General features: G+C 36.1%; 2 protein-coding genes across 2 annotated transcripts; one reads left to right on the top strand and one right to left on the bottom strand.

Moving 5' to 3' along the window:
• Positions 1-4763: 4763 nt before the first annotated feature.
• On the top strand, positions 4764-8162 carry LOC113337822 (probable LRR receptor-like serine/threonine-protein kinase At3g47570). The gene is made up of 2 exons (XM_026583403.1): positions 4764-7470; positions 7564-8162. Exons 1-2 carry the CDS (start codon positions 4764-4766, stop codon positions 7953-7955), a joined length of 3099 nt encoding a protein of 1032 aa, XP_026439188.1. The 3' UTR covers positions 7956-8162.
• An 11246-nt stretch (positions 8163-19408) lies between these two features.
• On the bottom strand, positions 19409-20224 carry LOC113337821. The gene is made up of 2 exons (XM_026583402.1): positions 19657-20224; positions 19409-19467 (listed from the first exon to the last, which is right to left on the bottom strand). The coding sequence occupies exons 1-2, from the start codon at positions 20222-20224 to the stop codon at positions 19409-19411; spliced, it is 627 nt and encodes a 208-aa protein (XP_026439187.1).
• Positions 20225-24318: the final 4094 nt, after the last annotated feature.

Below are 24318 nucleotides of genomic sequence, written 5' to 3'. Positions count from 1 at the left end.
TGTTGGATGGAAGCTAAGGTGGGGATGTTTTGGGATCCAGTGTTGTTAATTGGTTGGTAAGGTGCAGTGGTTGAGAAGATGGTTGTAGGATCCAGGGTTTCCTTAGGCTCAGTGGGATTGGCAACATTATGAAATCTCTTTCTTGCTGCAGTCTTAATGTTGGATTTCTTCTTCCCCTGAGAGTTTTTGTTTTTGTAGCTCTCCATCAGTTTCTTATGTCTTTTTTGACATGCTAAGGCATCAGGGTTTGAGGTTGGAATTTCTCCAGTGATTGGTTTATCCATCCCAGCTTGAAAAATCAAATGTTGTGGTGGACCATCAAGTTCTTCAAAGTGGTTTTTGAGAAGAGTAGTCTGTTGTGCTTTCCTCATTTTGATAGAAAATTCTTCAGGTCCAGTTCTATTAGTGTAATAATGAAGTAATGGTGGTCTGTTTGGGATAGTTGGGGGAGTGATGGTTTTTTTGGATGATAGGGGGAATTGGGTGTGGACGGGAACTTGTTTAGAGGGCTGGAAGTGTATTGTTTGACTGGAGTTCTTTGGGAGTTGTCTTCTTCTTCAATGCATAATGGTCCAGGGTGATCAAGAGTTCTGCAGATTTTGTAGAAAGCAATATCAGTGAGAGCATAAGCTAGCTCTATACAGTGAGATGTAGATTCATCTTCATAAGCATCAATGCCATATTTTAGAGGTTGGGTAACATCCACAGTGATCTGAACTTCTAGATTCTTCTCATCCTCATCTCTTCCATAAGGTTTCTTAGATCCTTGGTGAATACCAGCTGGAGCAATCATGTTTTTTATGTCTGGGATAATGTGAGTTGGGATTCTCTTAACCAAAGCCCAAATGCAGACTTTATAGAAATTGGCTTCATCAATGAATTCTGGTTCTGAGGATGGGACTTCAGTTAAAACAATGAGCTTGTTAAAAATTCCTCTTGTTCCTCCTTTTCTGAAAATTTTGTAGTCTTCAATGCTAGTCAGCCTGATTTGGTAGTAATTTCTTCTTTTCTTCCAGAGAGAGACTTCAGCATTCCTTTGTAATTCCCAGTTGGTATTAATAAATATTGTTATTTCTCTTGTTTCATAGGATATGTTGCTGCAGAATCTTCCAATGAAAACCCATTTCCAATCAATCTTCTTCTTTGGTAGAATGTTATCTTTGTTGATAAAGACTTTGGGGAAGAGGTATGCTGGCATTTTCAGTGAGGAGTTCATTTGTTTCACTAGGTTTTTTATATTTTCTGTATTCTTAGTTCCTGAAGAGGAGGCCATGGGAGTATGGGTGTTGGATTTTTTATGAGGGAAGTTGTGAAAGGAATAGAGGTGAAGGAGGATTTCAAGGCTTAGATTTGGATTGTCTTTTCGTTTCACTTTAATTTGAAATTTGAAATGTATGTTGTCAGTCTGCTTGAAGTACATACTATTTGTTTGATATAGTTGTTCAGGGGTTGTATGAGAGTGCCAAGATAAGTTAGAGCTGTGATGCTCAGACCAGGCATAAGACCAAGGATAAGACCATGGTTTCCAGCTAAGAGATTCCTTCACATGGCTGAGTTTGAAGTTGCCTTGGACTACTAGCAATCTGAAGGAGCAGAACCTGTAAGCATGAGCAAAGCCAAGACAATATCCATAATACTTGATGATCGAAATTTGCATATACCAGTACTTAGAAGAGTTGATCCATGTGATAACTGTGTATTCTATGTTCTGATAGTGATATAGGCTTTGTACTTTATCTTGAGAGATCATGATTATTTTGATCATGATTACTTTATCTAGATACAACAGTCAGCATGATGACAGATGCAAAATGTGTAACTTGGGTGCCCCTGAATCTCCTGAACACATGATTTTACATTGTCCACTTGCTAAAAATGTTTGGCAACATATTCCAGTGGTGAAATCTATTTTTTTTGTAGGATTCTAACACTCAAACTAGTATTAAGGATTGGATTGCTAAATGGCTTACCGCAAGTCATCTCCAAAATCATCTTATCACTGTCATGAATACTGCCTGGTGCATATGGAAGGCCAGATATTCCAAGGTTTTTGAGGATAAATCTTCAGACCCTCAATGATAGCTAGAACTGCTATGAGTATAGTTGCAGAGACTGTTAATACACTAGTCATTGTTCCCTCCACCATCATTGTTAATACTGCTGTTGTAATTGCTTCTAATAATTTCATGCTTCCTCATAACTGCATTACTATTTTCTGTGATGGCTCGTATGATAAAGATACTAACATGGCTGGTATCGGCATTGTGGCTATCCATCCTGCAGGTGGGTTTAGGGGATGCAAATTAATCGCAAGGAGAAGTACCAGTCCTGAAGAAACTGAATGCTATGCCTTACTGGAGGCTGCGAATTGGATCAGAGATAAAGGTTTCTAGAATATTTGCTTAGTTAGTGATGCCAAAAATGTTATGGCTTATTTAAATAATTGCAGAGACCAAATTAGTTGGTCCTCTTGCTTTGTCTTAGATGATTGTTTGTTTCTTTTACAAGACATTAGTAGCATTTGTTTTAAATATGTCAAAAGAGACTTGAATAGTCTTGTAGACATAGCTGCAATACATAGTAGAGTTAGTAACGTCCCAGGAGAGTGGCAAGAGAACAATTGCCCATTCTTCCTGAAAAATGTTATAAACTCTATCTGATGTAATACTCTTTTCCTTGCAAAAAAAAAAAGAGAGTGTAGTAGACTTGAAAAAGTGTGCAATAAATTAAAATTGAAAAACTTTTTATCTTCCAATCAATAAAGATTTCTCTCTCCTCTCTAAATCCAAGAAAAAAAACTCATCCACTTTTTCTTTGTTTGCTCAGATCTAGTCCTTTAGGGGCTAGATCTGAGCAAAGATTCGTTTGTTTCGAGTGATTTAAGGTTTATTTGTTGTTTTCAATAATTTTTTCGCTATTAGAGCGATTTTATCTTCGCTATTAGGGGCGATTTTATCTACACTTTCAGAGTGTTTCTTTCTAACGGTTTGTTCGTGTTTGGTTATCTTGTTACAAGTACATCAGCGATTCGGCAGGGTAAGATCAATTTCTTCTTCATCATAAAAATAGATCTAACGTCTTCCGGGTTATTCGCTGCATATGAAGAATTTTTGGGAAAATCACTCCTTAATCATGGGAGCATCTCTTTTTCTAAAAGAAAATCTATCAAAATGGTCGAATTATAATTTCAGGTACCATTTCTTCTCCAATCTCAAAATACAAGACTTGGGTGCTATCGTTGTAGATCGCTCTTTCTCTTCGCGATTTATTTGCACTTTGCATCTTTATTTGTATTTATTTCATATTATGATGTACTTGTTCTTCTTGAAAACCATCATGTAAACGTTTTTATTTTGAATGAAATACTTATGGTTTGATGATGATAAAAAAAAAATGAGATGGTTATTTATTGTACTGCTCTCATAAATTGAAAATGTTATACGGGTGTCCCCTCGTTTCCTCCGTGAATTAACGTTATTGGCATTATTTCTTACCCAGACCTAAAATAAGAAGGCTATTATTGGAGCGTCACATTCCATTAGAGGGGCGTCACCTAATAGGAAAAAAACGGATCACCCAGAAGTAATATCAAAAACCCCTTATCTCAAATAATTTTGTAATGACCGAATAACCCTTTAGTTAATTTGAATTTAATTTAATTTAATTAGATATAACTAATTTCTACGGTTGGAATCAATCCAAACCTGGACGTAAAACCAATTTCTACGGTTGGAATCAATCAAAACCTGGACGTAAAATCAATTTCTACGGTTGGAATTAAAAGGAACCTGAACGTAAAATTGAAATTTACGGCTAGGTTGGCTAAAGGAAAATTTAGTAAACTAAACCTAGACGTAAAATTGAAAATTATGGTTGGAATTCAACTAAACCTAGACGTAAAATTGAAAATTACGGTTGGAATTCAACTAAACCTGGACGTAAAATCGCTTCTATGGTTGGAATTAAAAGAAAACTGGACGTAAAATCGGATTTTGCGGTTGGAATTAAAAGAAACCTGGACGTAAAATGAGCTTCCACGGTTGGAAACTAATCCAAAACTGGACGTAAAACTACATGCAAATAAAATTTTACGGTTGGAATTAATCCTAACCTGGACGTAAAATCACTTCTACTGTTTTTAAGTTTTTTTTTATTTTAGTTAAAGAGTAATCTAGACATTTTATATATGTGTTAGGATATCCCATAACTATTTTTTTGGACATAAAGAATCCAAGTGAAGCCCCTTTATTGGAGTGTGACGCCTCGATAATAGCATTCTAGAATAATGTGGAAAAGGTCCAACTAGCTAGCTCATTCAAGGGTATGTCCACCATTGATTTTCCGGATGCTATTAAACTTTGAAAAAAATAGTTCATCCAGTGTATACGTTAGGAGGACTGGATTGATACGTAAGTAGTTGATGGAGCCATGGACGTGGTTCCACGCCGTGTTCACCGGGGCAGACAACCAATTCCACTGTCCCGATCAAAATCTTCATTGGTTGATAAGATTCAAGTGTGTGTGGTTGTGTTTTTGGTTCTTTTTAAGTCTTGCTTGACTCTTGTCTGGTTGCATGCATGGGTGATGAGATATTCTTCCTATGTAAAAAATTTTGATGTCATTTGTTTGTTCCTATATCGTTTTTGTATTCTTTTCATTTTTCTAAGTCTTGCTTGACTCTGATTATACATATGAACACTTGATGCAACTGAGAGAAATATCTCATCCAATTATTTCTAAATATCATAAACCAAGTGCATGCAATGGAGTTCAACCATAAGACGAGCTTCATGTTGTTCACCCTTCTTTCATTCTGGAATATCCTACCTACATCCCAATCTATCATCGCCGAAACTGATCGACTAGCTTTACTTGCATTCAAAGACAAGATAACCGATGACCCATTGGGAGTACTAAATTCATGGAATGCATCGTCTCATTGCAGCAATTGGACAGGAATTACATGCAGTCGTCGGCATCCAAGCAGGGTCACTAGGTTGGTTCTGAGCTCTATGAGTTTGGTAGGTTCTATATCTCCGTACATTGGCAATCTTTCATTCTTAAGAGTTTTATTCCTGTATGACAACCATTTCAGAGGCGAAATTCCACAAGAAGTTGGTCATTTATCTCGCCTTCAAACTTTTGTTGTGGCAAATAATACACTTGCAGGGAAAATTCCTAGGAATCTATCCTCTTGTAAAAATCTCGAAAAGTTAGTGATAGCAAATAATGATTTAGGAGGAGGAATTCCGACCGAGCTTGGTTCACTATCTAAGCTTCAAATGTTATTTCTCTCGATGAACCCCCTGAAAGGAACCATCCCGGTTTCACTATCAAACCTTTCAGTTCTCGCTATATTTGATTTAGGATTGAACAATTTACACGGCAACATTCCATCCGAGCTTGGCCAGTTATCAAGATTAAATTCCTTTGGAGTCTCATTAAATAACTTATCAGGAACCATTCCACCCCAATTTTTTAATATCTCTTCGATCACTGTTTTTTCTGTAACCGGCAATAAATTCCACGGAACCATTCCACCCTACATCGGGACTACTCTCCCAAATCTCGAAGCCCTCCTATTAGGTGGAAATAGATTTTCTGGTGCGCTACCTAATTCAATTTCCAATCTTTCTAGACTGTCTAGATTAGATATCCCACAAAATCAGTTCACTGGGTCTGTACCTCCTAAACTGGGTAACTTGAAAGATCTCACTCATTTAAATATTCAGAGAAATTATCTTGGAAGAGGGGATATAGAAGACCTTAGCTTTCTTAATTCATTACCAAATTGCAGTAAATTAGAGACACTTTCTATTTTTTTCAACAATTTTTCAGGGCAACTACCAGATTCCATAGCTAACCTCTCGACAAAGCTTACTAGACTATACGTGGGGGGAAACAATATATTTGGTCAAATTCCTCCTGGAATTGGGAACCTTGTCAACCTAAATGTATTAGACATGAAGGGTAACCAGCTAACTGGAAATATTCCTGATTTTATAGGAAAACTTCCCAGGTTAATTGTGATTGACCTGTTGGGTAACCAACTCTCAGGGAAAATTCCGTCCAACATTTGCAATAGCACTCAGTTGGAACGAATTATTTTTAGTACCAATAGATTGCAAGGTGGAATTCTGCCAAGTTTTGGCAACTGTCAGAAAATGATGGTATTGGATCTTTCACAAAATCAACTTACCGGTGCTATACCTAAAGAACTCGTTGGTCTTTCTTCAATAACCGCTATGCTGAACTTATCCGGAAATCAGTTAACTGGTGATTTGCCATCCGAGGTTGGTAACTTGGAGAGGATTGTTCAACTCTACTTATCAAATAACCGATTATCCGGGAAAATTCCAGATTCTTTAGGGAAATGTATTGGTTTGGTAGATCTTTCCTTGAACGGTAACTTGTTCGAATGGGTCATTCCTCCATCCTTGAAAAATTTAAAGGGACTCCAAAAGTTAGATATGTCAGGTAATAATTTTTCTGGACAAATTCCGGGGTATTTGGAGTCCTTTGCTTCCCTCAGATATCTGAATCTGTCTTCCAATGACTTTGAAGGTGAAGTACCGAAACAAGGGATTTTCAAGAATATAAGTGCATTTTCAGTCCTCGGAAATGACAAGCTCTGTGGAGGAATTCCGCTACTTCATCTGCCGAGTTGCCCGAGACCTACCTTTGAAAAAGCAAGTAAGCGATCCCCTCTCAAGAGATTGCTGCTAATAATATTCGGAGTTGTTGTCTGTGTTATTCTTCTGGGTTCCTTTCTCATATGGTTCTGGAGGAGAAAAGCAACAAAGAAAACTTCGTCGCCTTTGGACAATCCTTTGGGTAATATGTTTCAACAGGTCTCATACAATGAACTTCTCAAAGCGACAAACGGATTTTCAGCAGAAAATTTAGTTGGAGTTGGAAGCTACGGATCTGTTTACAAAGGATTGTTATCGCTGAGCCATGAGGTAACAACAGTTGTTGCAGTGAAAGTACTAGACCTTCAAAGGCGGGGAGCTTCAAAAAGTTTCATGGCGGAATGTGAAGCAATGAGATGTATTCGGCATCGAAATCTCGTGAAGATGTTGACATCATGTTCTTCTATTGATTTTAAAGGAGATGAATTCAAAGCTCTTGTTTCCGAGTTCATGCCAAATGGGAGCCTTGAGGATTGGTTGCACCCAACACCAAATGACGTACAATCATCCAGGAGACCATTAACTTTTATGGAGAGACTAAATGTAGCCATTGATGTTGCTTCTGCTTTAGACTATCTTCATCATCGTTGTCAGACACCTATAGTTCACTGTGATCTGAAGCCAGGCAATGTTTTACTTGATAATGACATGAACAGTCGTGTTGGTGACTTTGGATTAGCGAAGTTTCTTGGTGGAGTCATCATCAATGTTGAATCTGGACATCATACCGCCAGTACTTCAGTCGGGATAAGGGGCTCAGTTGGCTATGCTGCTCCAGGTAGAATTTTCTTCTCACTCTGATAAACCTGTACCAATTATAGTATTGAAACCCATAAAACGTATAATCCGTTGTCTTTTTACTGGCATGCAGAGTATGGAATGGGTAGAGACGTATGGACTCATGGAGATGTCTACAGTTATGGGATCATGGTGGTAGAGATTTTCACTGGAAAGAGACCTACAGATGACATATTCACAGATGGTTTGAACCTTCATACCTTTGCTAAGACGGCTCAACTTCAATATCATGTAATGGAAATTGTTGATCCTACACTGCCTGGTCATGTTCGTCTCGAAGATGATAACAACACCAGAGATCTTATCAATATCGAAAATGAGACCAAGTTATGCGAGGCTTTGGTGAGGATTTTCAATCTTGGCGTTATGTGTTCAGTTGAATCACCCAAAGAACGGATGGAAATGGCAGAGGTCGTGAAAGAGTTGCAATCAATCAAGAAAGCATATCTCTCCAGACTGGAATAAGATGGCAGATTGTATCATTAGATCCGTCACAGATAAAATATATTTTTATGTTTCTTTTTAAACAAAGACACTGATACTTTTAGCAAACATTAAGGTTCACTTTTTAAAAGTACGGGGTTAGAAGTAAAAAATATCTGTGTATCTGGTCATGACTGACTGTGTCTACTACACATTTCAATAAGATGCATTCCTCATATTTGATTCTTATTTTGAAACGGTTTATATTTAAAACTGAAATCTAAATATAAAATTTCCACAAGCTGATCAAAGTGGGATCTAGCCCTTAAACTAGTGAAATTTCATGTCCCATTCTCAGAAAACTAAGCATATATTGCCATCAAGGACAAGACAGAACTGTTTATCAGAAAGAAAAGAAAAAATGAAAAAAATGTAGTAGCTTAGTCGTATATGAAACTAAATATACGCGGTTTTGTGCTCATAATTTGTTATCTCTGATTATTCTTGGTGGTTAATGCACATTTTCATACCATGATGTTGATTGGTATATGTTAACATGACGTGTGGCTAATGGCAAAGTTTTCCTGTCTAACTTCACTCCTACCGTACGTAGCAAACATGATACTAACCGGCGCATGTGTGTGTATATTAGAGATCATCTTAACAAGCATGCCTTGACTACCTGCTCAACAATTGACTATCAGGCATTTTTTAATGACTGCTGCAAGGAGTTACCGCATTCCATGGAGGATTGCATGTTCATCTCCCTAAACTGGTCTAGACTCTAGATATCATTTCTAACTTTCTAAGTATGTGATTCAATCCCGAAAGTGATGTGTATCAGGTCATAAAATGATCAGTCTTGAAGGGAATATATTACTGGTTTTATTAAAAGGGAATAGGAGAGGACTGTCAATGGTACCTCATTTGGTAAAGAAATGCATTTTTTTCAGAGGATACATCTATCGTTGATAATATTAAACAAATGTGGGATAAAGTCATATGATGTGAAGAGTTACATCAAACAACTGCACCACTACTTGAACAGTTACTCCAGAACAATTATTTTCCGGCTAACAAATACCACTTTATAAAGTTTCCTAAAAAGAATACACACACATATAAGCAATCCCCTGTAGTTGCAAGTAATGGTAACAAGATGTTTTACAAGAAAATTTTGTTTCAAATATAACTTAATTAACCAAATGTTAAGTGTGTATGAGTATGCACCTCTGATATAGGATTGGTCACATATGCCTCAAAGAATAATATGATCACCAGTACCAGTATCATAATTATCCCCAAAGATCAAATGCTTGACGCCTTGAACCCAGCTTTCAGTGCCTGCTTCAATCTATTCAGAAGAGTATATACAAAGACATATTCAGTAACCCAGAAAGACAAATTTATATGCCCTAATATAAGTATGACTCGGAACACAATGTTTTGGAAAATGCACCTTTTGAGTTCATACTGATGATTTAAGAAAATAAGAACCTGACTAACACCATGTTTCTTCATCACAGTCTTCCAATCAACAATTCCACATTTTCAGCCCAGTTGCCATCAACATAAGCAGTACCCTTCTTAAGATACTCATTTCTCAGGGTGTCCAGGTGTAAGTGACAGTATCGGCGAGTCTGGCATTGCTTGACGAAGAACCCATGTTGAATGCCCTTTAAAAGCACCACTCTCCATCATCAGATAAGGTTTTATCCACTTAATCATAAACCAAAGTCCAAAACTAAGATCAAAACCCGTCCCATACTGATTATTATTGATTGGCTGTGTCTCATATATCAGCACAAACTCTTCCAATCGCTTAATAAATCCTTCCTTGTCCATTCCACCACTCGTCCCGATTTCGATCTGCTATTTGACAAGGAGAAGAAATTGAAGGTGGTGTTTAATGTTAACACTCTAATTTAAACGGATGTGCTTTACATATTAAAAATGAGCTAATCCGTAAGCACCAAACAAATAAAACTCCCTAAACTGTCGAAAAGACCCTTAATCAAATCAGCTGAAAACAAGTCCTGAAACATCGAGAAACACAGGTGCCACTCCAATAACAGACCCACACTTATCACCCAATCACTCTACTTCTAGACGACCAATTTCCAAGCAAATGTCCCAATCACTCTACTTCTAGACGACCAATTTCCAAGCAAATGTCCCAATCACTCTACTTCAAGAAAATCCAAGTTCTGCAAGATCCTAAATGAGCTAATCAGTAAGCATTGAAACAAATGAAATTCCCAAAATTGTCAAAAAAAAAACCCAAGTTTTGCAAGATCTTGATGAGCAAATCACAACACAAATCAACTAAAACCAAGTCCTAAATCAATTGAGAAATGCACCTTCTACACCAACATTCTCTAATGATAGCTAAACAAATGCAGATGCCACTAGTAACTGACCCACATTCTACTTCAGGATGATCAATTTCCAAACAAATGTCCAAATCAAGGAACCTAATTAGCAAATCAACATAAAATTGAACTAAAAAAGAAGTCCTAAAACAGTGACAAATACCAGCATTCTCTGATAATCATAAAAAAAAAACCTAAAATTAGTGACAAAACCCACATCCAAAATCCCACAAAAAACCCGCAAAGATAAAAACTACATCAAATCTACCAAGAAACCCCTGGAATTGAAAGATCCAAGAACTGAACAGAAAGGAGCAACTGAAAATGAAAGAGATGAAGGGTAAAAGAATGAACTTACACCAAGGAACACTAGGAGTACCAAAATCTGAATCTAACCCATCCTTTCTTACACCAGGAGTACCAAAATCTGAATCTAACCCATCCTTTCTTCTTTATTTCCTACTCCACCTCCTCCTCCTCCTCCGATTTCTTCTTCTTAAGTTGTTAGTGTTGTTCTTCCTCTCATTGATAATGCTCTTTCTAACTTTTTTTCTCTGCGTGTCCCCTTTTCTTTTTAGTATTATAGAGGGAGGAGAGTAATAAAGAAATGAGTATTCAGTCATGTTAACTAGAAGATCACTAGCGGTGAGCCGGTGATACACGAATACTAGAGTTGCTTGCTGAGTCCGATTTAGTGCCCTCTATTTTAGAAGACTATTATTAGGGCGTCACATTCTAATAGAGGGGTGTCACCTAATAAAATAAAAACGGGTCATCCATAAATAATAATAAAAACCCCTTAACTAAAATAATTTTATAATGACTAAACAACCCTAATTGAATTAGTGTTAATCATTTAGTTAGATTAGTTAATTTAGTATTAGATAGAGATAGAGAATTAGAGTTAGTGTTTTGGTTTTTGTAGGGAAGAAAAGTAAATGAGAAAACAAAACTAGTCATAAAAACCCAAGGTGACCAAACTTGTGGTGCAAAAACCCCACTCAAATGTTGGGATCCATTAAAACTTCATCGTAAACAAAATTGATACAAAAACCCCAAATTTTTAAAAATTGATACAAAAACCCCAAATTTCAATATTGGTTTCATCAAATTTTATTTTGGTTATTGTTAAAATTTGGGGGTTTTGTTTTACTTTTGTTTTTTTGGGGTTTTTGTTTCATGAGTTTTTTGTGGATGGATAGTGACATCTTTGGGGTTATAACTCGCGGACCGAAGAGAAAAAGAGAAGAATTTTTTTTTTCTTCGAAAACCTTAGATTTTGATTCACCCTACAAAATTGAATGAATCTAATGAGAAATTTGAGGTGGCTAAATCCTTATATAATAGAGAGCCAAATATTGCATATATGATGATGAAGATCGTGATGCATCCAACCAAAGATTGAATTTTTTTAGTTTTTTATACAAGTTTAGGGTTAAGTTTTTCCGTCGTAGCCAAGCGTAAGACCAGTTTACGGTTAGGTGGTGATGAAATCTTAACCGTAACTGGGTAAATCGAGAAAACCCAAATCATAAACCAGTTATGGTTGGATTTTTGGTATCTCGGAGCCAACCCTAATTCATTATGTGGATAACGCGTGCGTTATAACACCATGAGGGTCCTTATCGAGCTAAAATAGACCCAACAAAACAAAACCAGCACATTACCCCATTTTACCTAAACTGACTAAATAACCCTTCCGTTTATTTCCCTACACCTTCTATTTTCTTCCCTATTCCCTTAAATGACACTTCTTTTCACTCAGAAACTATCAAAAACTTCCCTTTCTCTTCCCTTAGAAACCAGATCTGAAACCATTTTTGATTCCTTCATCTTCTTACTACAGAAAACAGTTAATCGAACTCGTAACAAAGAAGTCTAACCTTCCTCGAAAGGAAATTAGGTTGAAGTTTCATTTTATTTTGACCTAGTTTTATGTTCTTAAGAAATTAGGCGAAGAAGTAAGAGAAAAAGAAAGATGAAAAGAGGAAACCTATTAGGAAAGTGGTTGTAAAAAGATCTCCAAAAGGTAAACCTAGTTTTATTGTTCTTCAGATGTTCTCTTTTACTGATTTCATTTTGATGTTGTTTCACCTAATTCGAGATTATGAATCTTAGGTTCTGTAAAAATTCGATTATGAATCATCTGTAGTTTCGTAGTAGATTTTTTACTTCAATGGTTTCTTTGATGAAACCAAATCTGGTTCCATCATCTTCATCAATATATGATGGGTATGGTTTGGTGCTACTGGTATTATACATATGAACGAATTGATAACTGATAATGCTTGCTAAGGTGTAATCTGTTTTTTTGATGGGTACCAAATTTGGTTTCATGATTTTCTAATTGTTAAATTGGTTCCACTATAACTGATAATTCTTGCTAAGGTATATTCTGGCTTTTCTGATGAAACCTTTTTTTGGTTTCATCACTTTTCATTTTAAAACAAACATCATTCAAAATGAAAAAGTGATGAAACTATATTTGGTTACACCATTTGTACTTTAGTTTCATCAATAACCATATGTTTGTTTTAAGTAATAGAAATTTTCCTGATAAACCTACATATGCAGCATGCCTGTTTATTTTGAAAATCAAAATTTTCTAACATAACTAAGGTTCTAGGATGATGTATATGAGAATGATGTATATGGAGTTATGAACCGCTGAAGCTCTTATTGTTGTGTAAGAAGACGAACAAAAGCATTATCAGTTTTGTTAGATCTTTGTCCTCTTTTTATTTCTTTCTGGAGTCTGTGAACACATAACTTATCTAAAAAATAATTTGCAACTAAAGCTCTTATTGTTGTGTTCTCTGTTTAGTGTCTTTATTTCAAGTTTTTCTGATGAAACCAAATCTGGTTGCAACATTTTTAGTTATTGGTTTCATTATTTTTACATAAGATTCACCTAACTTTTGGTCTCATTTACAGGTAAAAAGAGAGAAACAGAGTTGTACAGATGCTCGTTGCATCATTTGTGCAAAGTAGTAGCTGAAATAAAGGCTCTGATAGATAACAAAGAACCACATTTGTTAGCTCTTAAATCATGTCCATTCTGGTGTTTCTTTGAGCCATTCTATGATGGTGTAATGGATGAAGAAGAGCTCATCAAAAACACAAAAGCAATAATTATGGTTTTACAAATACTGGAGATCAGAGAAGATGGTAAGCTACCATTTTGTTTCAGATTAGGGAGATCGAAGAAAATGACTCTGCAGACAATTCCAGAACATTTCTCTGTTATCTTTAGTGTATAGATGATTGAGGGTGCAGAAGTAGATGAAAAAGTGGGGATAGATGAAGAGCTGGAGAAATGGTTAACATCTGCGTCGCTCAGTATTTTGATGGAAGTAAGAAGACGTTCAAAGCCGATATTCACCGTTGCATGATGGAATCCGCAGCGGATGAAACCAAAGCAGGTGAGTTTGTAAAGTTTTTTGTTATGTTCCTGTTGGTTTCTGTATTCGTCCCCAACAAAGGTGGGTGATCTCTAGCTGCCAAGTACTTGTACATGGTTTTTCATATGAACAAAGTTTTTTGGCCGGAAGTCTTCCATGATTATCTACTTGGGTCACTCATAGAATCTAATGGCGATGTTGAAAATGTATCAGGTTGCGTCATTTACCCGCTGGTACATAAGTTAATTTTTGTTCTTTTGTTTCATAAGTTATGTTATTTTATATCCTTTCTGATATTGATTGTTAATTTCAATCTTGTTTTTTTTTCTTTGTTTCTTTTTTCAGTATTGGGTGGCGAAGATGACTATGATTGCAAAAAGAAAGGATAGGCTTGAGAGGTATCCAAGGTTTGCTAGATGGAACCTTAGCAATGTCTGCAACAAAATGATGGACAACTTCGAGGGTCTCTCCAACAAGAAAGATCTATACTCTGAGGTAAATTTAAACAAATTTTTGATGAATCATTTTTTCTATTAATCCATTTCAAATTTAATACCATCTTACCTCTACGGTTAAGAAGATAAATATTTAGTTTTTTGATGAAACCTTTTCTGGTTTCATCAAAAAATCAGTTTGAAACCAGTTTTGGTTTCATCAAAAAAAAATTCTGAAACCATGTCTTCCATTCTATGATGGTGCCAGTAACACTACCCATGATTAACCAGAAAATGTAACATTTATATTCTATGTAGTAAATTCTCTTGTTCTGTTCCTTCTTTAGGGTTATTCTTTCATGATTAACCAATTTTACTTGTGTACTGCAGAAGAATATGTGTCGCCGCAAGGGGTCATTCTTTCTTGAATATGACGATCAACAAAAACGTTTGGTTGAGCCCATAGATGAAGATGATATTGTTGTTGAAGATTTTGTTGAACCTGAAGAGCCGGTTGAAGACAATGTTGCAGACCACATTGCTGAAAATGAAGTGCATGCACAAGTTTAAGACAACTCTTACGAGGCCAAATACAAGTGGGAAAGAATGATGATTGAAAAGCTTACAACAGTTGGCAACAATGGACTCTCCGAAGAAGATAAAGCAGTATTGGCAAAATATGACGCTGAGGTTGGGTTTCAACCATCATTGAAGACTTACTCCAGAAGGAAGCGTAAGAGAGGCCAAGTAGACTTGCTCCAGAAAGAAGATGTTCATTCAAAACCAGAAAAGGTTTCAAATATTGAGGTGATATGTTAGAATTTACTTATTGATAATAGAATTGAAAAATGTTACATTTTTATTGATATGTTAGGTTTCAAATGTTGAGATGAACAAGGTTTAAAGAATTTAACGCACAAAGATGTTACATTTTTAATTGACCTGCACAAGGCTTAAAGGTTTATATGTTAGATTTCATCTGCAAATTTTACTTATTGATTATTAAATAGAAATTTTACATTTTTTTATTTCTTGGTTATTATTATTTATTTATTTTTATAAATTTTACATTTTTATTTGACAAACTGGTTCAAAGTAATGTTTTTTTTTTAATCTTAAACATTGTATTGATTGTATGTTAGTATGTGACATTTTTTATCTTAAATCTTGTATTGCAGGTGGTGAAAGGTGCAGCGACGGAGGATGAAATGATGCATATTGTCGGTAAGCATTTACTGCATGAAGTAACAAAACAAGAGCATTTACTGCATGAAGGAACATGACAAGAGGATGTTGAAGAAAGGGTTCAACCTAGTGAAGCAATGATACAAGGTTATGTAGCTTTTCTGATGGAAACAGAAAAGGTTTCAGTACTTGGAAATGTTGTTGAAGATGTTTTGATGGACCCAGAAAGGGTTTCACTGTCTGGAGATGCAGAAAAATCTGGCAATATTGTCTCTTCATTAGATGCAGAACCACAACAAGGAATATAAGAGTCTGATAAAGAACAAGGAAAATGAGAAGTAGAAATAGAAGAGGTTTCGGAGTTGACTCTAAATTGGAGGACGAGACTGAACAATTAACTCTGAATACTCTTGAGGAAATCAAGGTGGCCGAGCAGGTCGAATCCGAGGCCAAGAGATGTTCTTCATCAAAGCCAGGGAATGAACAAGAAGAGGGTCTGTAGTTGACTCCAAACACTATTGAGGATATCAAGGTGGCCGAACAGGTCGAATCTGAGGCAAAGAAATGTTCTTCGTTGAAGCAAAATATTGAACAAGAAGACAATGAAACTCAGTTTATATATGATGAGATGTTGTTAGGAAAAAGGAATCAATTTATGCAAACCAAGGTTGTTCATCAACGCCAAAGGTGCAAGCTATATACTACTACTCAACTGAATGGTGGAGGATATAGCTGATATAGAAGACGGTGAACCTGGATTCAGTTTAGGACTGACGCAGAGTGACAGCGAAAGAGAAGACGTTCAACAAGGATCTCAAAACATCAGTCCCAAGAAAAAGTTGAGTAATATAATTACAAGACTAAGGGATGACAGAAGAAAAATGAAAGAACCTGTCAAATATCGGAATTATACAGCTAAGAAGAAAAAGAAAAGAACAAAGACTAAATGCGAATGGAGAAAAAATCAGAAGGCGAATGAAAAGAATGAGGAGGTGTATGAGGTGAAGGATGTGAAGTTGAAAGCAGTTAAAAACTAGAAAATTATGAAGGTACTGGATCAAAGTCAGAGACCCGTTGTGAGAAGATTTTTCAGAAACAATAATGAAAGGTAAGTGCTGAAACCAAACATGGTTTCATCAAAAAATGTGTTCCAAAAAAAATTCTTTTATTTTTTCATTCTTAGATCCAACATTCACTAGATTGAGTTTTATAGAACCACGGCGTGGGAGAACAAGGAGCACCAACAGATAATATCTGGGAGGATGCTGGATTTGTTGATGAGAAAGGGAAACGTCGGAGGAGACATCATTGAGTTTTACATCTTGAAATTTCAAAAGAACATTCTCAAAGAAGAGTTGAAACCAGATGGTAATCCGAAGTACAAGAAAGCTGTGTTTCTAAGCACATTTGCCTATGTAAGTTCCCTATGCAATTCTCTAAGCATAATTGTTTTTGACAGACAACATAATTGTATAAATCCAACTAATAGTTATTTCAAAATGTTGTTGGTTATATAGTTGATTTTGATGCAACCAATTTTGGTTTCACTCTTTAGGAAGAAAACAATGTCAGAAAAAAAGAACTTGCATGTCTGTCACTCATTTAGGAATCTGTTTTCTTGTATTTTTTTCAGACATGTCACTCACTAGGAATGAGAAGTGGTAGTGCAATTGAAGCGTTCATCGACAAAATGGACTACAATGTACAATACTTATTCGTTCCGTTGCTGACAACAGTTGGAGATGGGGTAGACCATTGGACACTGCTGGCTTTTGATACTGAAACCGCAGAGTTTTCTCACTACAACTCCTTGGCTTCCACTGAAGAAAAATGCAGGAAAAGTGTTGAAAGCATGAGACAAAGAATAATATCAGCATTTTCACAGGACGATGCAAAGCTCTTCCGTGACGAGTAGACAACTCAGCCCCCACCATACACTATGCACATGCCTTCATGTTGTCAACAAATGGGGTAAGCTATAACATTCATCACCTATGTTTGGAAGTTTGGTAAAACTATTTATTTATTTATTTATGGAAGTTTTAAATACTAAATATTGAGACAATTTTTTGGTTGTTTCAGGTATGATTGTGGTCTTCATGTTTGCTATTACATGAAGAGCCTCTTGAAGGGAAACATAGCGTCTCCTGAAGAAGATATTTCATCAAAGGTGCATGACATGAGACAAAAGCTGGTGTGTAAGATCCTCCTTGATGCATGAAGAGTCTCATGTGGAGAATATTTCAGAAAGGGTAGAAAGCATGAGAGCAAAGTTATGTATACTGTCAACTATTTATAAATTTGAATGCTTGTAATAGTTTATAAAAGGTTTAAATTGTGTAAGAATGGTTTCAATTGGAGTAATGTCAACTACCTGGAAACAATGTTTATAATGTTTTTAATTATGATTAACCGAAACCATATTGGCGCATAGTGTTATGTATATCTGTTTTTTGATGAAACCAAAAAGGGTTCCAGCATAAAATGATGAAACCAAAAAGGGTTCCACCATATTGCAGGTGAAAACGGTCGTATCACGGCTTGGTTTCAAGGCATGGAGCATTTTCATATTCCAAAGGGAGATGTCTAATTACATCGAAGTATTAAACTATAACAGAAAGCACACCAAGGATAGTTTGGCGATCGACATTCGACACAATGGTAACAAGTCATGGAAATAATTCATGATAAAGCATTCACAGAAGTAGTGATCTAACCAAAAAAAGCCAAGACAATTACAAAAGCATTCACAGAAGCAGTGATCTAACCAAAAAAAGGATCCAACCTATTTTGGTTACAAGATAACAGTAGAAATGATGAAACCAAAAGGTTTCCACTATATTGCAGGTGAAATGCCAGCAGGAAATAAACATGTTTTACTGTAGAAAAGAAGACAGGAATATAAATGAGCAATAACAGTTAAATAGAATATAAATGAGCAATAACAGTCAATAACATGAATATAAAATCAACAGAAAAAAATGAATTCTCAAAATGTAGACTAAAGCATATTGTAATCTAAACTAAAACAGATAAAGTTTACGAACTGTATGAGAAATACTAATAGAATAGAACTAAGAGTAAATCAGACTCAAAAAGACTTCAAATCGGCTTCTTAGGGCATGTCCTTCGATTATGAGTAGTCAATTCATTACAGCCACCGCAAGTTCTCATCTTCTTCTTGGGAATTGAACTTGTATTAGGAATCTTTTTCTTCTTACTTGGGCGACCTGACTGTGGCAAAACTTTAGGCCATGAACAACAGACTTGGGTGAAATTGTCGCAGGCCTTTCAACTGTGGGAACTGGATGGAGTGGTCTTGAATACGACTCTCGATAGAACTTAGTGGTGAAGTGTTGTTCAAAATAATCATATGGATCTTCACCATTCCCCATTATACATCTAACAACATGGGCGCAAGGGAAGCCATTGATTTTCCATCGGTTGCAAGATCATGTCTTTTCTTTCAAATCAACCCTTTGTGTTAATGAGGCACGAACTCCATACACAAATTCTGACGACTTGGTAACACTATAATCACGGCCATGCATCTTATTGTTATAGAGTTCAGTTTTCATTTTTGGACACAAAACTCCTCGCCAATCGAACGATATCACACATTCTTCACGACGGATGAACATCATTTCCATAAGTTTGAGCCGTATTTTATAAACCATGACAATAATAGGCATATCCATCTCTTCCTTAACCCAACCATTCAAACATTCAACAACATTTGAGCACAACTCCCCATATCGACAGCCCGGGAAAAAAAAACTAACCCATTTATCAAGTGGAGGTCTACTAAGATATTCTTTTAGCTTCTGATTTTTAACCAGCATCAAGTCATCCCAACTCTCCTTAAACTCTAAATGTGTATTCGCATATGCACATTTTTCAAAGAACTTCAATACATAATTGTTATATGTCTTGGCTGACTTAGGCAAGCATGCATTAACATTTTTTGACATGTGCCAGTAACACCACCCATGATACGCACCTGGAAAAACGACGGGGATTTGGTTGAATAAACCACTACCTCGATCACTCACAAATGTAAGTTGTCTTTGAGGAGAAACGACCTCCCTGAGTTGCTCCATAAATCATTTCCAGTTCGCATCAGTCTCAGATGAAACCACATCATAAGATAAAGGGTAAATTCCTACAAAATCAAACAAAATAGAAAAAAAATGACAAAACAACACAACAAAAAAATGATGAAACCAACAATACAGAAAAAAAAGGTTTCATAAAAAAAATGATAAAAGAAACCAACAGAAAAAAGTTTAAGAAACAGTACCATTATCCCCGTTTAGTCATGTTGCTGCCATCATGTGACCGAGATATTTACTCTTCAAATGTGTTGCATCCATGAATAGCAAGGGCCGACCGTAATTAAATCCACTGATACATTCTTCGAAGGCAATGAACAATCTCACAAACTTTTGACTCGCGTAAGTTTCCAAAACAACACGAGATCCATGATTGGTTTCAGAAAATTGCTTTGTATACCAATGCAAGTAAGCGAATGACTTCTCATCCTCTCCCCATGCCATATTCAGTGCATTTCTCTTCCCTGTGTATGCATCATAACGACTTATGTCAAAGCCATATTCTCTTTTAATTTGTTCCATAATATCCTTTGTCTTCTTCTTTGGGTTCTGTTTAATCGCATCCTTGATCAAGGAACTTATTAGACTCTTTGATACATTTGGAACGTTAATAAATCCACCGTCACAATTATGATGATTATTTAACTCCTTGATAATAAAGGGACTTCCTTCGACATCGTCACAAGAAACAGCATACATGTGCCAATTATACTTGTCCTTCTTCTTGTTAGCACAACAAGCAGCAATCCGCAACTTCTCGTTTCTTGTTACCTTATATGCATAGCCATTTGCAGCGTGGTACTTCATCAAATTGTGACGCACTTGGTCCACACCTCCTAGATACACTTGTTCAACACTGTGAAAGAAACCTAGCCAACGAGCGGATTTCAACGGTTATTTGACTACTTTAGGGTCATCATAATCAGTGACAGTGGTAACTAGTGGCTGATTAACAGGTACAACTTCTGACCCATGGGATGATGAACTTGAATTAGCACCTATGTGGCATACTGAACTTGAATGATTTCAATAGTGAATGTATATAGTTGAACCCAATTTAAACAAATATTATCCTTCAAATCCATAAAAGTTGATTTTAAACCAATACGAAACGACAATGAAGCTTCATTGTGACATACAACTGCAGTGACAGAGTCCATATCTACAAAGAAAAGTATGGAACCAAAAAGGTTTCATTCAGTTTAAATGTGGAAATAAGAAAATTACATCCATATCGATTTCAATATAAACAACAGCAACAACAAAAAATCAACAGAAGCAAATGATTTCAATATGAACAGCAAAGAAAATGTAGTTGCAGGAAATCCTACACTACACCCCTCATAGGATTTCATGAACATTCAACTCATTTTAGATTAACAATCTTAATTTTATTGATGAATCTTTGAAAAATCTTACAAGAAAAGATAAAGGAATCTAGAATAACCACTGATCTAGATTTTCTCTCTCCTATTTACTTGCTTCTCCCTTAGAAAAGATCTATCTCCTTTCCTTTACAACTGAACGACTATTTATAGGGAATTACATAGTGGATGACAGCTAATCTGTCCTTTATTTTCGGATATGGCTTGCGACATTCTCGCAACCTTACAAATGTTAATCTCGCAGACTCTCTAATTTTCGCAGGACAATCACATTTTTCTCATGATTTAGCTGATGTCGTTTATTATTTCGTTTCTGAATTTTTTTTGCGACGCTGCTGTATTGTGTTGTCAATAATTTCGCTGAGGCATTACTGTTGCGAGATTCTGATCCTACATCTTGCCTCTTCTCATATTTTCTCTGCGAAGTATAGAATGATGTGAGAAATGCCGCAGTTGTCCATCTCTTCATATTCTGCATTTATCACACGTATCCTTTCTTCCATTTATTTCTTGACACATCTTCTGTAACCGCTGTTTTCAACCGCTCACGTCTTTTCGCATTAATGGTGTTTATTTCTTCGAGTAAAAAAAATCTTCTTTATATATTCTTCTTACTCTTCTTTCCATTTTCTTTTTACTTTCTCTTCTCTTTTTACTCTCTCATCTCTGCAACTCTATTGTTCTTCCGTAAATTCTGCTACTGTAATTCTTCCTTCTTCAATCTTCTTACTTCTCATTCATTCCCATACTCTGTATTCAGATATGCCTCCAAACGATCAAAAGCATGAGAAAACTTTTAAGGAAACCCAAAAAGATCTTGCCGAGAAAGGTTTCACACTTTCTACCATTCCTGGTGAAAGTGCCAAATCAATTCTTTCTATCAAACTTTTCTATGATTAACATTGTGATGATCAATCAATCATAGTTTCGCTAGGTCAAATTCTCGCAGGTCTCTCCATTCCTCTTTATGACCCAGATATTCCTCTGTTCTATGAAATTCTCGCTCACTCGGGATTTTCGCGAGCTATCTTCCAATTGAGTGGGGATTGCATCCGTCTGATGCTGGAGTTTGCTAACCGTGGTGCTGGTAAAGGATCTCTTTATTCCAAAGAACTTAGGGATCCTAAATTCGCAGACTTGGAGATAATCGCTGAAAAATATACAGGAGCGAGTTTCTTTGAGAATTATGAATTGATCTCTATGGAGAAAGAGAATACTCGCTGGGGTATTCGTTTGAAAAGGAAAGATAATATTTATGAAGATAAAATACTCATGCAAGATATTGATTGACACTCTGGTAAGAACACAACTCCTCGCCAATCCAAAGATGATAAATGGTGTGTTTTTCCCTGGATGCTGAAAGGACCTTACATTGCTGGGTCAAATGTTCTTCCTAAGAATCTTGCTTCTTATCAACCTTGGGTATTCTCTTGGCCCGAGAAGGATAAAGAGGTATGTCTCTTCCAGTTTCACCCACTTTATATTTCTTTATTTGTCTTTATTCTTTTGTTCGCTGATTCTTGCGATATTCTACAGATCCAGAAACTAAAAGATAATTATCACAGGACTGGGAAGGCTAGTACCTTGTTAGCTCTTCGCTCATACACAAATGAGGTAAGAAATATTCTCTTATGATTTTAAACAGTATACTGTTGCCTCTATTTCTTATTTCTATCTGTGTGTGAATATTTTTGCTGAAATAGAAGAGCCTGCCAATGTTGCGAAGACTGGTGATAAAGGCAAAGGTGCTCTTCGCAGGGAAAAACCAACTTCTACTCCTTCAAAGAAGAGAAAAATCCGTTCTTCCTCTCCTTCAAATATTCCTTCTTACGAAAATTCCGATAGTGATGAGGATGATGAGGATAATGATGACCTTGCTGCAAGTGAAGATTCTCCATCTGAATCTTCTATGGCTAAGCTTTCTGGCCTCTTTTCTGATTCTTGGCAAGGAATGGGAGATAGTCAATTCTCTAATACCTGCAAAGCTCTCGCTACGATTTGCGATGTTCCTTTATTGGATGGTGATAATTCACTTCGCGTAGTTTCTAGATCGGTAACTCCCAACTTCCTGCATTCTCTTAATAGTCTGGTATGCTTTCGTCTTTTTACTTCTTCATTATTGTAATTCAAAATCTCTTTATATGTTAATACTTTTTACATTTTCTCACAGGCTGGAAAAGCTTATTTCGTTGTTGCCTCAGATTTGGAGAGAAGATGCGAAATTCTTGAAAAGAAGAATCTTCAATTTCTTACAAAGAATGAGGAACTGGAAGCTGAAGTCAAATGTCTTCGCGAGAAGAACAAACAATTATAAATTGATTCTTCTTCGCACAAGAATAAAATCTCTAGTCTTCAGCAAGCTAATAATCAACTCTATGGTATGTTACTTTTCTCCTTTCCCTTCATTCATTCATCATGTTATTTTATCTTATTTGATTGATCCTTTTTGTAGACATTTATGGTCTTTCTGATGAAGCTACCATTCTTTGTTCATTTCCTAATGCCTTGGATAATGATACCCTTCTTGAGCGTCTTAATAAATCTTTAAATAGTTTCTCAAATGATAAAATTTCATCTCTTTCTCTGAATGATCTGAGATCCAAATTTCGCCTCTTAGAGATTGACCATAGATCTAGTTTAGGCTTAGCCAACCGATTTAAGCGTTTCTTTCTTAATTCTAAAGAGAAAGTCAATGAGCTAAGAACCAAGCGATCTCATAGATGATAAGGATCGCATCTCTGATCAAGGTGCTAAGGCTTTGGCGAAATTCCAAGAGACCCTTCTTGAAGTTCAACTTGAACGAGATGAAGCTAACCGCAAGAATACCAAGCTCTGTGAAAGAGAAAACCACATTCGTTCTCGTCTCCTTATAAATAATGAGGATGAATTCGCTTGGGCTGCGAAAATCTTAGACGATGCCAGAAAAGATTTAGGTGTAAATGTTAGTCTCCAAGTTGAGCATACGACCTTGATTAAAGATATGATTTCTGACAGAGAAGGTTATTAACTGTTCTTCTTCACTGATCTTTTGTTTCTTATGCATTTTCATCAAGTTATTAATTGATTATCTTTTGCTCGCACATTCTGAAAGTAGATATCGTGAAAGAATTGAGGAACTTGAAGCTGAAAAAGAAGAACTTGCAAATAATCTTTCTTCTCGCAACGATAAGTATTCTAGATTAAAGAATCAAATCAAGATCACTGTTTCGAACTTTAAGAACGATGCTCTGCACTTTTGCAATCAAACTATTCAAATGGTTTGTGATGACCATAGTATTCCTCACTATGATTATCCTTGTCTCTTGGAGGAGATCCCAAAGAACATTCCTAGTCTGACCATCTCTGATAGAGAAGCTGATGATGAAGAATCTGATGGTGATGAAGGTTCTGATGGAGATAAAAGTTCTGATGCAGACGAAGAAGGGAACAAGTCTGATGAAGATGATGAAGGATCAACTAAGAAGTAGTCTTTGTTTCTTTCTTTTGATCTTCTGTAATACTCGTACATTTATTCAT

The sequence above is a fragment of the Papaver somniferum genome, unplaced genomic scaffold, assembly GCF_003573695.1.
Source record: "Papaver somniferum cultivar HN1 unplaced genomic scaffold, ASM357369v1 unplaced-scaffold_18, whole genome shotgun sequence".
In the NCBI taxonomy this organism is placed as follows: domain Eukaryota; kingdom Viridiplantae; phylum Streptophyta; class Magnoliopsida; order Ranunculales; family Papaveraceae; genus Papaver; species Papaver somniferum.
This window is presented reverse-complemented; position numbering and strand designations above follow the sequence as displayed.